At 37.1% G+C, this 15,941-nt stretch overlaps 1 protein-coding gene across 1 annotated transcript in view; it reads right to left on the reverse strand.

Moving 5' to 3' along the window:
• LOC126251628 (E3 ubiquitin-protein ligase TRAIP) overlaps positions 1-15,941 on the reverse strand; it is a 222,167-nt gene that overhangs the window by 141,958 nt on the left and 64,268 nt on the right. The window contains exon 3 of the mRNA XM_049952172.1: positions 3,313-3,528. Within this exon, the coding sequence (XP_049808129.1) occupies positions 3,313-3,528 (216 nt within the window). The remainder of the gene's footprint in view (positions 1-3,312; positions 3,529-15,941) is intronic.

Below are 15,941 nucleotides of genomic sequence, written 5' to 3' on the forward strand. Positions count from 1 at the left end.
ATATTATGGTGTCACCGGCAATGCTGCGAAAGGGTTTGAGTCTTATCTGTCTAATAGGAAACAAAGGGTGTCATTGCGAAATACCTGTGCAATAGGCAATCTGTCTTCATCTGACTGGGAACTAATTACATGTGATGTGCCTCAAGGTCTTGGATCCATTGCTTTTTCTTGTGTACATTAATGATCTCTCATCTCTTACACTGCCAGATGCTAAGTTTGTTTTGTTTGCAGATGATATAAACATTGCAATAAATAGCAAGTCAAGTACACACTTAAAAAAAGCTGCTAATCAAATTTTCACCGACATTAAAAGTGGTTTAAAGGTAATTCACTGTCATTAAACTTTGAGAAGACCCAGAAGACATGCAGATCTAAGAGGTTGACAGTGTTAAATTTCTGAGATTACAACTCGATAATAAATTCAGCTGGGAAGGGCATACCACAGAATTGCTTAAGCACCTAAACAAGTCTGTATTTGCCGTGAGAATGATGTCAGATGTAGGAGATATAAATAATAATAATAATAATAATAATAATAATAAAAACCCTTGCACATTTTCATTCTATTATGCCATTGGGATCATATTCTGGGGCAACTCATCAAACCAAGCAAATGTTTTTAGGGTGCAAAATCATATGATGAGAATCATTTGTGGTGTAAATTCAAGAACATCACATAGAAACCTGTTGAAAGAACTTTGTATTCTAACCACTGCTTCTCAGTATATTTATTCCTTAATGAAATTTTTTACATGTAATACATCTCTATTTCCAACGAAGAGCTAAATGCATAGTATCAACACTAGGAATAAGAACAATCTACATATAGACTTAAAATCACTTACCTTCGTCCAAAGAGAGGTCCAATATTTAGGAACATACATTTTCAATAAATTGCCAGCAACCATTAAAAACTTGGTTTCAGATAAAGCATGGTTTAAACAGAATTTGAAAGACTTTTTGACAGGCAACTCCTTCTACTCCATAGATGAATATCTTAACAGAGACTGTTAAGTCAGCTTAAGTAAAAATATCTGTTAGATTTCTGTTTTGACAGCACTTGGTCACAACAGTCAAGATTAGGTATTTTGTGTATGATAAATTTACTAATAGTGCATAACAGTGTTTCATTCAGACAGTGTGTTAACTCTGTAAATATTAGCTTTTCCAGTTTACCGCATTGTGTTCACCTATTTCGACAATCTCCTAACAAATGATCATGGTAGTATGTATTATATTCAAATGTTTTATGTTTATGTTACATTTTCTGACATGTTCCACACCCACGAGAATCATCTCATTTTCTCGGTCTATGGAACGAAAACTGAATCTAATCTAATCTCTTTTTCCTAGCCTGCCTGAATTGATACAGACTATGCCTATTATGAAGTGAAAACTTTTTCGTTACTGATCATAAGCAGTGCAGGATGGGACACAATGGAATGGTGTGATATGCAATACTTCTTTTGTGAACTAGGCACTGAGGCTATTGCTTTTTAGCAAATACCTGCCAAGACCTACACCTTATTTACATTTGGGCTGGTTACCACTATGTAAAAAAGCTGTACTTCAGTATGAAGGTGATAAGAGGAGTTTTAATTTAATTTTTTGTGGAATAGGTGCAATCTAATAGGATTGTAATCTATTACAGTGATGGTATTTTGCTAATTACTTTTCACTCTTCACACACTTATATAATTGCTTCTTATTTTCATTACCTAACATCAACTACTTCCCCACTGTCCTCAGTCCCCACTTTGAAACACATGGCCTACATTGACAACAGATATGTATGTGTATCTTTCTGTTTACATTTTTTCCTACCAACAAGAGCTTAAAAGGTTAAAAAGCAGTCATGTGCTACTTGCTACTTGTTTGCAAAGTATGAAATTTCCTCTTCTTTATATCACATTAAAAGTGAAGGGCAAAAAACAAACCCTTGCTGAATACTGTATTCAATTTTTGACCCTCTGCTAAAACTTAATGAGGGACTGTCCACGTTCTACTCATGAAGTGTACGTTAATAATGGGGGATTCCACAGTCACAAGTAGGACAGTTGCAATATGTTTTTTGACAATCAAAAGCTAATAAAACAAAAACATTTAACTATAAATATATTAAAACTTGACTGATGATCATATGAATGGTTGTTTTTACCTTCCCTTTAAATCTGAATATCAGAAGTTTACAAAGTGAACTGTTAATCATCTTTATAACCTTGTCACGGGTGGGACAGCAACTGACACAGCACTGAATGCCCACCAACTTTTCATAAGAATTCTGAGGATTATGCAGTTATTTTCTTTTGAGAACACTGAATCCACATTGTTAACACAATTCTCTACATGAAGAAACACCAATAAATATAACATTATTAATATTTACTTGTAAAATTTGCAATCAAAGATTATCACAGGTGGGGCAAGAAATTGTCACGGATGGGACTCAAGTGAAGTAGAATCTATTTTCACAAATTAAAATTTATTTTATGGTATTGATTTATAGATGAATCAGTAGCTAACATATTAAGATCTCGCTTTCTATTTAAATAATACTGTAGGCAAGTTCTGATACCAATAAATAAGATAAATTTCAGTACAGTGTTACTTTACAGTCACAAGCACCTAATTATTTAGATTTAAAAAACCCACGGCTAAAACAGCTATCCAGGTACTACTCATCCACTTTCAAAAATATCTAAATTTCCTAAAAAATTATAATATAAGGTGTTTTTAACATGTCTGAATTTGGGAGACTACCTTCACTGAGTCCCCTACAGATCTCATACACACAATCTGTGTGTGTGTGTGTGTGTGTGTGTGTGTGTGTGTGTGTGTGTGTGTGTGTGTGTGTGTGTGTGTGTTGCGGGGGGGAGGGGGGGGGAGGAGATGATTGTTCATTGGTAAATGGAACTATCAGCTTCCAAACAAACATTGAACTCCATCTCTGTTACATATCAGTCTGCCACCACAACCTAAAATTTAAGTTTCACCAACTCTCAACTTAACCTAGATTTCAAGCTGCAACACACATCAATCTATCACTACACTGTAGATTCTGTCTTTGAGAAGAAACCATTCATAATATTTCCACAGAGCAGTAAAAGGGTGCTTTATATGCATCAACAGGAGAAACTACTGTAAACAACAAAAGCTTGGTTGTAAACAACCTACCAAGGAGACATGCTATCATCACCTTTATACCATGAACAAGTGCAAAGGGGGACAGCCCTTTGTAAAGTTTACCCGGACCTCCATTTGATAAAAATAGCAAAACAAACTGGAGGAAATAATATACACATAGTAACTTACTTCAATATCACATTCTGATTAACCAATTTCACATTTTTTTCTTCAGAATTTTTCAAATCTGTATCTCTCAAACGAAGCTGAAAATGTAGACCATCAATTTTATTGTGCAGGACACTTGGATCTTCATATTTTTCGTCAACATTTGGAATATTAAAATATATCCTATGAATGTTCTTTTCCGTGGTTTTTGTTCGACACTGTGGGCATGATTTAGACCTGAAAGAAAATCAAATTAAAATTATTCAGACTTATCCCAACAAATTCTAACTTCTGCCTTGCTTTAATTAACTTAGGAAATAAGATCATAAACATGGCCTTTGAAACAATTCCTATAATCATCAGATAAAATAGTTTCACAATCCAGTTTGCTTCAAATCATGCAGAGAAGACAGGGAAAGAAGTCTATTACACTATATGCTTCCATCTGGCTTCATATTTTCACATGGCAGATGGTGAGTTGAGAGCTGATATCTAAGAAAGGAAATTTTCTGCCTATAATCATTTAAACAAACTTACTAGATAAAACAATTATTATTGTAATACATAAAGCAGCAGCTTGCACCTCACAAAAAACAGATATAGCAACAATGCTCCCTTTCTCCCCTTTCTCTCTCTCTCTCTCTCTCTCTCTCTCTCTCTCTCTCTCTCTCTCTCTCTCTCTGCCAGCATTCCTCTCATTTAAATGTGAGTTTAGTTGGTGTTTGCTTAGGCACTTCTTCCTCTCCCTTCCATATCAATGTTTTGACTGTGCCTGTAACACTTCTTACCCCTAACTTTTACTGCCATTGTCTGTGAACTATGTAGTCATATGATAATATCAGCAGAAAAATGATCCTGATGGAGCACAAGAAAGGTCAGTATGTTTCTCTTTAAAAGACTATGCCAGGAAAATGAGGAACCAGCTGTCCCAATCTCCATTCTGCCTTCCTACCAAAAATTGTGGCATCTGAAAATATTTGCACCATTTTAAAACAGGAAATTCGAAATCCTTTTACCCAGTCTCTCATTGAACCCCACTGTCTCCTTTTTCTCTCATTGGCTTACAGTAAATCCCAATACCCCTGTCTCTTCTCTCAGTTACACACACAGTTTCCTTTTGTCTTTCCACCCCACACTACAGTTTCCACCAGACTTCAGCAGCTTAAAAATTCTGGGGGGGGGGGGGGGGGGGGTCAAACTTATTCTTTCCCCCACACCCACATATTTAAAATTCTGGTGCAAAATTCATCCTCCCCTATACCTAAGTGTTATAGTTCAATAGTGTGGGAAGGTCCAACCCCCCCCCCCCCCCCAGCCTATGTATGGTCTCCACTCATCTGTATTTTTTATTTTCACAATCTCCCCTCTCTTTTGCTCCCACTGCTTCTATCTCTATCCATCTCTCTCTCTCTTAAACTGCCATAGTCTCTCACTGATCAACAATAACTCCTCTCTCTCTCTCTCTCTCTCTCTCTCTCTCTCTCTCTCTCTCCCACAACTATTGTCTCCCCCCCCCCCCCCCCACTCTCTTTCACTGCCACTACCTCTCTCCCACCATCAATGTCTCCTCTCTCTTTCCCTCCCTCTGGTACTGTCTATCTCTCTCTTCCACGATCACTGTCTCTCTGCTACTCTCTTTCAGCACAAAAACTGGCAAATATGCATGCAAAAATTTTTGGCAAGGCAAGGAAGGTGGAAAGAGTGAGGCAGCTGGTTCCTCACTTTTCTGTCAGACTCTTTTCAAGAGGAACGTATTCACCTTTTTTTGTGCTCCAACAGGAGCAATTTTCTGCTGGTTCCCTTCTTTTCCCTGCTGCAGCAGGGTGTGTTGCTTATAAAAAACAAATTCAATAAGTTGGTAGAGTTATGACAGCTTATTTATGTACTTCGTCACTCTTGTATACTTTGACACTTATAAGCAAAAAATAAGTACTCTTAAATTAAATGTTCACACAAAATCATTTGCTTTACATTTTTTGCATACTTTGCTCATCAATCACAATTCGTCAAAAATGCCCAGCTTATGATTTGCATACTAAAAGAGTAAAATGTTATTAGAAACATTTCACTGAATTTGCAGTCATTAGTTTTACGAAATTTTTGCAGTCATTTTAAGTGCCTTTCCAGGCATGTTAAGAACCATCTAAATAATTTTTTTGTCACTGCAGTACCACTTTGGGCATATTTCTATAGGCTTGAAATGCCTATCATAAAGTTATTGATGGAAAAATTCTATTAAAAGCATAGTTTGGCAACATTAGTATCCCTAGGATGGCCCAATTTGAGTCATCTGCTATGGTTATTTATTTAAGTAATTGTGGCCCATGGTGCAGAATTGGGTAAAAACCAGTTTTTGCATAAGTACAGTGACTTTGAACCTCTGGCTCTTGGTAATGAATAATGATACCAAAACAAGTTTTGAGGTTTCCAGAGATCATTTTATTAAGAGCATATGGTTAAAATTTGGACAATCTGCCATGCATAGAAATTATAAAAGTGGCCATCCCTACAATAGGTATTTTTTTTTACCCAAGTATCTACATGTACAACTACATAGATACTCTGCAAGCCACCATATGGTGCATGGTGGAGGGAACCCTGTACCATTACTAGCCTTTTTCTTTCCTGTTCCACAAGCAAATAGAGAGGGAAAAACTACTGCCTATATGCCTCTGTATGAGCCTTAATTTCTCGTATCTTATTTTCTTGGTTCTTAAGTGCAATGTATGTTGGCAGCAGTAGAATCATTTGGTAGTCAGCTTCAAATGCTGGTTCTCTAAATTTTCTCAATAGTGTTTCTCAAGAATAACATCGCCTTCCCTACAGGGATTCCCGTATGAGTTCCTGAAGCAAACTTACATGTGATTCGGACCTACTGGTAACAGATCTAGCAGTCCACTTCTGCATTGCTTTGACATCTTCCTCCCATCCGACCTGGTACGGATCCCAAACACTCGTGCAATACTCAAGAGTGAGTTGCACCAGCATCTATATGTGGTCTCCTTTACAGGTGAACCACTCTTTCCTAAAAGTCTCCCAATAAACCAATGTCGACCATTTGCCTCCCCTACCACAGTTCTCACAAGCTCATTCCATTTCATATTGCTTTCACTGTTATGCCCAGATATTTAAATGACTTGACTGTGTGAAGAAGTACACTACTAATGTCGTATTCCAACATCACAAGTTTGTTCTTCCTACTCATGCACATTAACTTACATTTTTCCACATTTAGGGCTAGTTGACATTCATCACACCAACTGGACATTTTGTCTAAGTTGTCTTGTATCTTCCTACAGTCACTCAACTTTGACATCTTTACCTACACCACAGCACCATCAGCAAACAAATGCACATTACTGCGCACCCTGTCTTCCAAATCATTTATGTATATAGAGAACAATAGCAGTCCTATTACACTTCCCTGGGCCACTCCTGATGATACCCTTGTCTCTGATGAAGATTCGCCATCAGGGACAATATATTGGGTTCTATTACTTAAGAAGTCTTTGAGTCACATGTCTGTGGACATATTCCATATGCTCGTACCTTCACTAACAACCTGCAATGGGGCACCATCTCAAATGCTTTCCAGAAATCTAGAACTACGGAACCTATCTGTTGCCCTTCATCCATGGTTCGCAGTATATCATGTGAGAAAAGGGCAAGCTGAGTTTTGCATAAGCAATGCTTTCTAAAACCATGCTGATTCCTGGACATAGGCTTCTCAGTCTCAAGAAAGTTTATTATATTCGAACTGAGAATATGTTCAAGGATTCTGCAGCAAACTGAAGTTATGGATATTGGTCTGTAAAATTGTGTATCTTTTCTTTTACCTTGCACTTGGAACTTTGTGCTGGGTGAGGGGATTCACAACAAATGCAAGCTAGGTAAGGGGTCAATGCTGTAGAGTACTGTTTCTACAACGAAACTGGGATCCCACCAAGACCTGGTGATTTACTTGCTTTCAAATCTTTCAGTTGTTTCTCTACATCAGGGATGCTTATTACCACGTCATCCATATGGGAGTCTGTCCAATGGTCAAATGACAGTAAGTTTGTCCAATTCTCCTGTGTGAATGATATCTTGAACGTGAAATTTAAAGCTTTGGCTTTCATTTTGCTATCTCCAAATGCAACACCAGACTGGTCAACAAGGGACTGAATGGAAGCTTTGGACCCACTTATCGACTTTACATAGGACCTCAATTTTCTCGGGTACTCTGCCAGATTTTTAGCTAAGGTGTGACAGTGGTAGTTCTTGTATGCTTCGCGCATAGATCTTTTCACAGATGCATGAATCTCTGCTAATATTTGCTTGTTGTCCTTTGTGCATTTTTTGAGGTTTTCTCATGAACTGCCCTTGAACTTATGGTGCTTTTGTAAGATGCCTAAGATCTGTCCTAGGTCACAACTAGTGCAAAAAATCTACTGATCTGTTCAATTTGCCTGGACTGGAGAAAGTATGTAATGTTTAAATCTTGACCCAGTATTGTAGGATAGCTTCTGATGGATACACAAATAGTTGGTAGGCAAGAGCTATCCAAAACACTTGACCCCTCGTCTCTGTGATCAATAGAAACTGAGGACCCACCCTGAAAAATTGTACTGTCCCGTGTGGCTTTTTGGAACGTATTAGTACGGTGTACTGTCATGCATAAACCGATTACTGCCACACACAAGAAACAAGATTGTTCACATCATTAAGACACTATTTGCCATTGTGTTTTAGTATGTAACTGATTTCCTGCTTTGAGCTGTACCCTTAAGCAGTTATAACTTTAACGAGATTTGATCAACTCAAGAGTTAATGGAGGAATAATTTAGTACAGACAAGTTCTTTTGATCTGTATGAAAATATTTGTGTTTGGGTATTGATACTGCAAATTTGTGTACTTGGAAGACAACCAACACTAACTGAACATATTTTATAAATAGGAGACATTTGAGACCACACATGTGCTTTTGTTGCTTTCACTGCTCAAAGCATTTCTAGATAACATTTTCCTCGAAGATTTGCATCAGTTATGCTATTTTGCCTTCCATTGCAAGAACGCTTATAAATTAAACTCCTGGTATACTGCCATTGAGTTAACTGATATTCATGGAATATCCCTCTATTAGAAGACAACCCAAAATCAACTGTGATGCACAAACACCCCACTTTAAACAGTTCATTAATAATATCAACAGTCTCATTTCTTTTGCATTGAGGCTGTGGTTCTACAGGTGATGACAGTGATGAACAATCACACAACCCAGATACAATGTAGAACATTTTTATTATTGCACAGAGCATACACAAGACAAATGACCAAACACAACAAAGCCAAAAGGAAAGACTATTCATCATAGAGTTTCTGCCAAGGGTTGCAGTCAACATCCAGTGATGCTACTTGTCACTGCAGTGTTCCCATAAGGCAGCATATTTCTGTACTTGTAAAGATCATACCAACATCAAGAAAAAAGTAACATTTCTAATAAAAAATGGAAATACTTTAGCAACTTGTTAAGTGGCATGCTGTGTAACTTATCACCCAAAACTCATTAATAACAACTTACTAGAAAACCTTAATCAGACTGTAAAAATAAAGAGTGACTCACGACACCATTTCATTATGTTAATCAGATCACAGTCCAGAAATAGGGAACTGAAAGATTCAAACTAAAAAACAAAATATTTTTTTAAGCCAATGTCCGGACAAAAAGAAGAATAATATGATACTGAATATATTACAAATTCTCAACTCTTAATTGAATAGGGTCGTGAAACAGATGCTGAATCATAACATAACAGGAAATAACTATAGGAATAAAAGAAACAATGTAAAATCTGTGAGTGGAGGACTACTCAGTTTAATTATTTAGAAGAAGGAAATGCAACATGGCAATATGTGATCACAGGAAATGCGCTATAAGCACAAAGGCAGATTTAAATATAAGTTTAGAAAATTTCAAGGTAAAGTAAAACCATTTCTGAATATAAAAAAAACTGGTGTGGAAAACTCAATCACAAACTACTATAGATTGTTTCCAATACAAAAGTGGGTCAATTAACAATTAAGCCCCAGCTACAATCATTACATGCTTGGCTGAGGTGATTTCAGTGGTTGCAAATTGACGAAATTTGTCACTGTCGTAACCAAATGACTTAAATATCCTGAATTTGTTTTGCTGCTGTTGCATACAGAATATGGGTGTTCATCTATTTCTTTTGATTGAATAAAACCTACAATGGATAAGCCATTTTTGTGGTATAAAATTGAAGCAGAGGATAAAATTCATCAAAAGTATTCAGATACACGCAAATCACTGAAAACTGAAGTGGTTGGCGGAAGAAAGTGCCAACCCTCAATTTAATAAGGGGTGGTCTCTTTACATTATATATTGTGTTTCTGAATGTACCACATGCTAGTAGCAAGTAGTTTCACGTATACAGCTAGAAAGCAGCTTCTACCTATATAATTTGTTCTCTTTTTGTGCTTGTGTTCTTGTCTTTGAATTTAATGAAGCATATAGCATGCAGTAACCCAACACAGGTTCTTATGGATTAGCACTTTCTTCTGCTAATCCCTTCAATTATATAAGGAAATGGATTTCAGTTCACACAATTAGTGTTAAATTGCTTTCCAAATTGCTCTACACTGACAGATATAGACATAGATAAGATTATTTGACGTGGAGAGATAAAATGAAAGTATGTATGGAAAAAACTGGAATCTTCAATTCAAAGCAACTGGGAGATCACAGTCCTCAGAAAAATAAATGCTTTCTTAACTTTCATATTGGCCCACATTGAAATAGGTGTGTGAGAACGGGTAATTCCAACTACAGTGAGATAAGTATCAAACTGAAATCTGCAATCCAAATCAAATGCCATGACCTAATATAAAAGGTATTTGTCTTCACTTCGATAATGCATTAACCATTTGTAAAATAATTTAGACACTGCTTTGGAGTATCAGAGGACCTTTCATTTCTTTGTTTTACAGTCTTGTGTGTGTTAACATCAGCTCAGTAAGATGAAAATGTGAAATTATTAATATAATTCAAAAGCTCCTAAAGTGATATTTCCAACTTTTATTCATTTACTTGGGACATCCCTTATCACAACTGGAGACACAAAGATGTTTACTGATTTTATGAATCTAAGCCCCATTGGACAACTAAGGCAGCACTGGATGGACAACCTGGCGAAGGACCTAGCAGCCCTGGGAATTGAAGACCTGGAGGAACCGGGCGCAAAACAGGAAGAATGAAGGCACTTCGTGGAAGCAGCATGTGGAGCGGAGGGCCTGTGATCGTTTGATATCTATCTATCTATCTGTCTGTCTGTCTGTCTATCTATCTCTGTATCTATCTATCTATCGAAGTTCTTTACTGCCAATTAATATTTACTGATGTGGTCACACATCTCCAGGCATGCAATGCTGTTCACTCCATAGATGGCAGTCCTTAACCAATAGTATTTAGGGTCTCTTTTACCTGCTATTATGTTTTATTTATGAGGGATGCTTCCCACTTATTTCTGATTCTCTCAACTGGAATCTGTTTACAGTGGTCTACAAGCTTGGTACATAGTTGTTGCTGGTGTTTAGGTCTACCATGTAGCTAAACTTACTTCCACCACAAAATCTTTGATGGAATTGAAGTAAGTACTATGCTTTGTGCAGGCCCCTCCAACAAATGTATCTATCGTTTAAACCACAGTGTAATGTTCCTTGTTTGATGGACAACATTCTGATGCTGATATAGAACAGCGGCAATTCCCAACAGTCACAATGTGGAAAACACACTCAGGTCAATATTAATATTATTTGCTAGGCTTTCTACATGCCCCCCCCCCCCCATACACACGCACAAGCACATCATGTACCATAACTGCTTTTCGTCACTCCAAAATGCTCTCCTCCCCCTCCCCCACCTCCACCCCTACACCCTCCCCACCACTGCTCTGCTGTTGTTGTATAGGTGGTCATTCACACAAATAATGAATAGGACTGATCTAAAATTCAATCTAGGAGGAATCCATTCATGATTTCTCTGCTTCCTAAATTCTTGGATTATTCAGCATCTTTTTTTGCATTCCTTTATTTAAGAATGATTGAAACCAGGTACATAAAACATTAACAGTTTCAAAAGAAACTTAAGCTTTTCTTATCAATGCAAGCAAATGCTTTGTACAGACATTAAAAGTGACCAGTTGGTATCGTGGAGCAATATGTACAGTAAGAGAAATCCAACTACCAACCTAGACTGATCCGTGGAGCGCAGAAACATCTCACAAGAAACAGCAGTCACACTAGCTTCTGAGCTCTTGTTCTCACTCGAGATAAAATAAATAAATAAAATGAAATGCCAGTCACTTTGTTATATATTAAGGCTCTTAAATCAGCATAGTAGCAACTTATTCCAACCACGATGTCTAATATTAAAGTCTGTAACTTTAAAACCCAGTTTCTAAATAGCTGCTCTGAAAGTGGATTATCAACTTTCTTGTACATTGATGATGTCTCATCAAGTGAAAATGCCACCTTGTTGAAAGTGGTGTCTTCACAACCTCAGCTCACAGCCTAGAACAACATGCTGCATCATCTTTAGACATATCTGACACGCGCACACAGAGAGAGAGAGAGAGAGAGAGAGAGAGAGAGAGAGAGAGAGAGAGAGAGAGAGAGAGAAGGGAGGGGGGGGGGAGGTTTCAGCATTTCTTCTCAGTAACTATTTTTCATTTTTCTTCGCTCCCTTTTAGTTTCCCATGGCTTATTTTCTGACTTGTCTATTTTTTCCCATCCCACACCTCTACACATACAATGCAGGCAGGGCTTGGAGTCTCATTTTGCCATTACATACTCAGAGAAGAGTTTTGGCAGCATATATCACTGATTAATATAAATGTTCCCTATTTCAGCCAATCTCTCATGAGGGCATCATCCGTGCACAGCTTGTAACTTGTTGAAACTATTCAACAAGTTGATTTTCAACAAACTTCCACCAGCAAAAGAATTAATGATATACCTTAACTCTGAAACCTAAGATGAAAGCCAACCTTATGGAATATTTTTTTAGAGTTTTATTAAATCTTTTATTGCTTTTGTTAACAAATTTTCCAACCAGTGTGTACAATGTCATTCCAAGACCAGGTAGGTTCAGCTCACATGGAACCTGATAAGTAAAAATACAACATGACTCATAACCACCAAATGCTCGTGCAGGTGCAATGAGTGGTCCATTTTTAAAAAAGTATCTGCAGATTCTTGGATTAATTATCTGCGGACCTGTATTGCTAGCTATTCATTCACTACAGCTATAACTATCTGAGTAAAATGACATACTAATATTTATCAAACAAAATTATATGAAACTGAGTTAAGTTTATAGTTTAATGATTCAGGCACTGTGCAAGAACCATTTCTGAAATATTGTGGGACGAGAATGATTGAAAAGAACACAATATAAATACAATCTTCTTAAATCACAACTCACTAAAACAATGAGAGCTGTAATTTTTGAAACCTAAAATAAAAATAAGGCAGTCCTAAAAGATCTGAAAATACTGTACACAGCAGAAAAATATAGCCATCTGATCTCTGGTCTAAGAAATTAATGAAAATAAAAATTAATGAAAATCAGAGTTTAATTAATTGTCAAAGGCAATGTCATTAGAGACAGAGCATAAACATGGACAAGAAAAAGGGAGGAAATCAGTTGTCTACATATCATGTAGGGATTTGCTTTAAGCAATCAACAGAAATCTAAATGGTCTGATGTGAAAAGGGGAGGTGAGGGGAGGGGAAGGGGAGGGGGAGACTCAGGACTGGGGTACAAGCAAAACCTCCAATTAGCAGCCAGTAAAATAGAGGACACTCCTGTCAGAATACAAAACACACTCCATTGTTTTAAAGAGATCTACATGCCACAAGCAGCAGATATTGGGGGCTCCTCTCACCAGAGCACTAAGTCACTTGATAATGGGCTCAACACACATGGGGTAAGATAACAGCCCCTTTTGCTTTACAGTCAGCTAATCTTTGCTAAATAGGTGCATAGCTCTTTGCCTTAATAGCAAGAGGGCAGTTGTAGAGATTCGAGAATTTCCACGTAAATTCTGGAACCACTCGACCTTCTGCCACCTCAAACACGCAATTTTTTAAAGATAAGTAAGAGAATGAGAGCCTATTTACTGCGCAACACATGTCTGTGTGCGCAGGATGGACATTGGTCACGGGAGAACATGAGTTGCATCAGACGAGTGATGCCGACAAGTGTTTGCCACTCGCGCCATAGAACCTGTATGAAGGGTGCAAGGAGTAACTACGTATTATTCCTTGGTGGTTGAATAATTGTAGTTGTTAAAGACAATTGAAACATGATGTGTCTAGAGACTCTTATTTAATCTTTGTGTTGGGACGTGCTAGAAGCAAGACCTGTTTTTGAATTTCTGGTCGTTATTAAACCCACCACACTGTAATTATAGTTAATAGTATCCGATGGTTATCGATGTAGTTGACTTGCAAGGGTTTGTATGCTTATATGAAACTTGTGGAAATGAAAAGATAAACTGAATTAAAGTATGAGGGTACAGAGTCATTTCTAGTGTGTGTGAAATCAAGATAAAAAGATATTGTGAGTTGCCATAGAAACAAGCAATAGTAGCAAGACAGGGAAACTGTTTTGCAGAGCTGGATTCTGCATAAAAGGTAAAAAGGAGTGAAAATAAATAAAAACCATACAAGAAAAAACAAAAGGAAAATCTCAACAGTTTGGACTAAGAAGAGTTACGATGAGATCTATTCAACGATGAAGATCCAGTGTGGAGAGTACGCAGCCCTCACCCCTCACACACATCGCGGGGGTGTGGACCCCGTAACCAGCCAACGGCTCCAGCTGCTGCTCACCGGTGCTGACTACAAATCCATTCAACAGCACTGACACTGAAACCAACCTTGAAGCTGCCAGCACCCCTGCTGCTCACCGGCGCTGATTCCACACCGGCTCACCAATGCAGCCTAAAACTCTACACTGGTTGAGCAAACGACAATAATTATTTGAGTGTGAAGTTAAGAACACGGTTCACTAATAGACTGTTAGTATAGTTATTGTACTCAGAGGTGAATTTATTTTAATCATCACTAGAGTTAAAAGTAAGGGGAATATGGATAATACTCAAAAAACTTGGGAAACATCAGAACCAGCCATGGCCATGACAGTGAGAAAAGAAATGCCAGACTGGACTGAGGTTGCAAATTTAATTAAAGCACTAAGTCTTAAATTAGACTCAGTGAATACTCAACTAAATGCTAGATTAGATGAACAGAAGGCGGATTCAGCTGCTATAAGAAAGGAATTAAGTTCTACTTTAAGTGAAAAACTAGAAGCACAGGGTGAGGTTTTAAATGCTAAGTTCAATGTCTTAAATGATAAAGTGGAGAGTTTCCAGTTAGATTTAAAGAATGAATTAAGTAATTCCCTGACTATCCATGTAAACCAACTGTTCACTGAGTTTAATCAGACACAAAATGACCAATTTCAGAAGGTGACCTAGAAGCTAGAATTTGATATTGAAGTCAAATATAATAATAAAGAACCTGATCTTAATGAAAAACTGGAATCTTGTGAAAATGAATGTAATGTTAAAATTAATTCTGTAAGACAGGAAATGAATACTTTGAAAGAGAGAACAGATCGACCTAAGGAAGTAATGTCGATTATTCAATTGAAAATCCCAGGTGTTACTAAAGGCGTTTTTAGTTCATGAGTAGATAATATAGGATGAAGTTTTAAAGGAAAAATAGCCAACGTTGACATTATAAATGTAAGTAGTTCGGCGGAACCATTTGAACTAATTAAAGATCAAGACATTACTGAGAATATAATCTCCGGAACCATTTTGACGGCACTTTTTCTGAACTTAACGATGCTAGCAAGGTTATAGATGACTTGTGCAAAGAATTCAGACTTGTCCATGACAAAGTAGAAAATAGAATAACTTTACCTAATGTTGTGTTTCCTAGTAAAGTGGTAATTGTTTTGCTGTGGAGAGACTTTCACACAAAATTTAATGAGAAGTAATGGTCTGCACCTGCTCAAATGAGGTTAATGTCAGGTCCATGGGATCCGGGCAGAGTCACATCTGACCCCAGGGACATTAACATTCTGTGGTAACGGGCGGAGTGATGACTGTCATATTCCGAGTTGTTTTCGGTGTTTCTTCTGTACTATTTTTCCTGCACCAAATTCCCTTCAAATCTTAATCTATTCTGTTAATTACTAATGAATTCTTAAACTATCCTACAATTTTAGAATATAGAAAACCAGATATGACAGAAAAATAATAGACTTAAGAGAATCACAGATCAACAGTGGTCTCTAGACACAAAATGAAACGAGTATATCATGGTACTATTCAAACAGAGTGATATCGAGACGATATAAACTGAACAGAGCATTTTATGTATGTGTAAAATACAGTATAAGCTGACTAACTAGACAACTATTTTATCATAGTGTACAATTTTCTATTTTGTATAGAATGTTTTATACCTTTTATAAAAGGTAATGTAAATGGGAGGGTTTGTATCAGTTTTGAAAGGGACGGGTAGTGTAAGTAATAGCATGATTTACACCAACAGATAAATTATGACTAACACT

This window comes from Schistocerca nitens, chromosome 4, assembly GCF_023898315.1.
Source record: "Schistocerca nitens isolate TAMUIC-IGC-003100 chromosome 4, iqSchNite1.1, whole genome shotgun sequence".
Lineage (NCBI taxonomy): Eukaryota > Metazoa > Arthropoda > Insecta > Orthoptera > Acrididae > Schistocerca > Schistocerca nitens.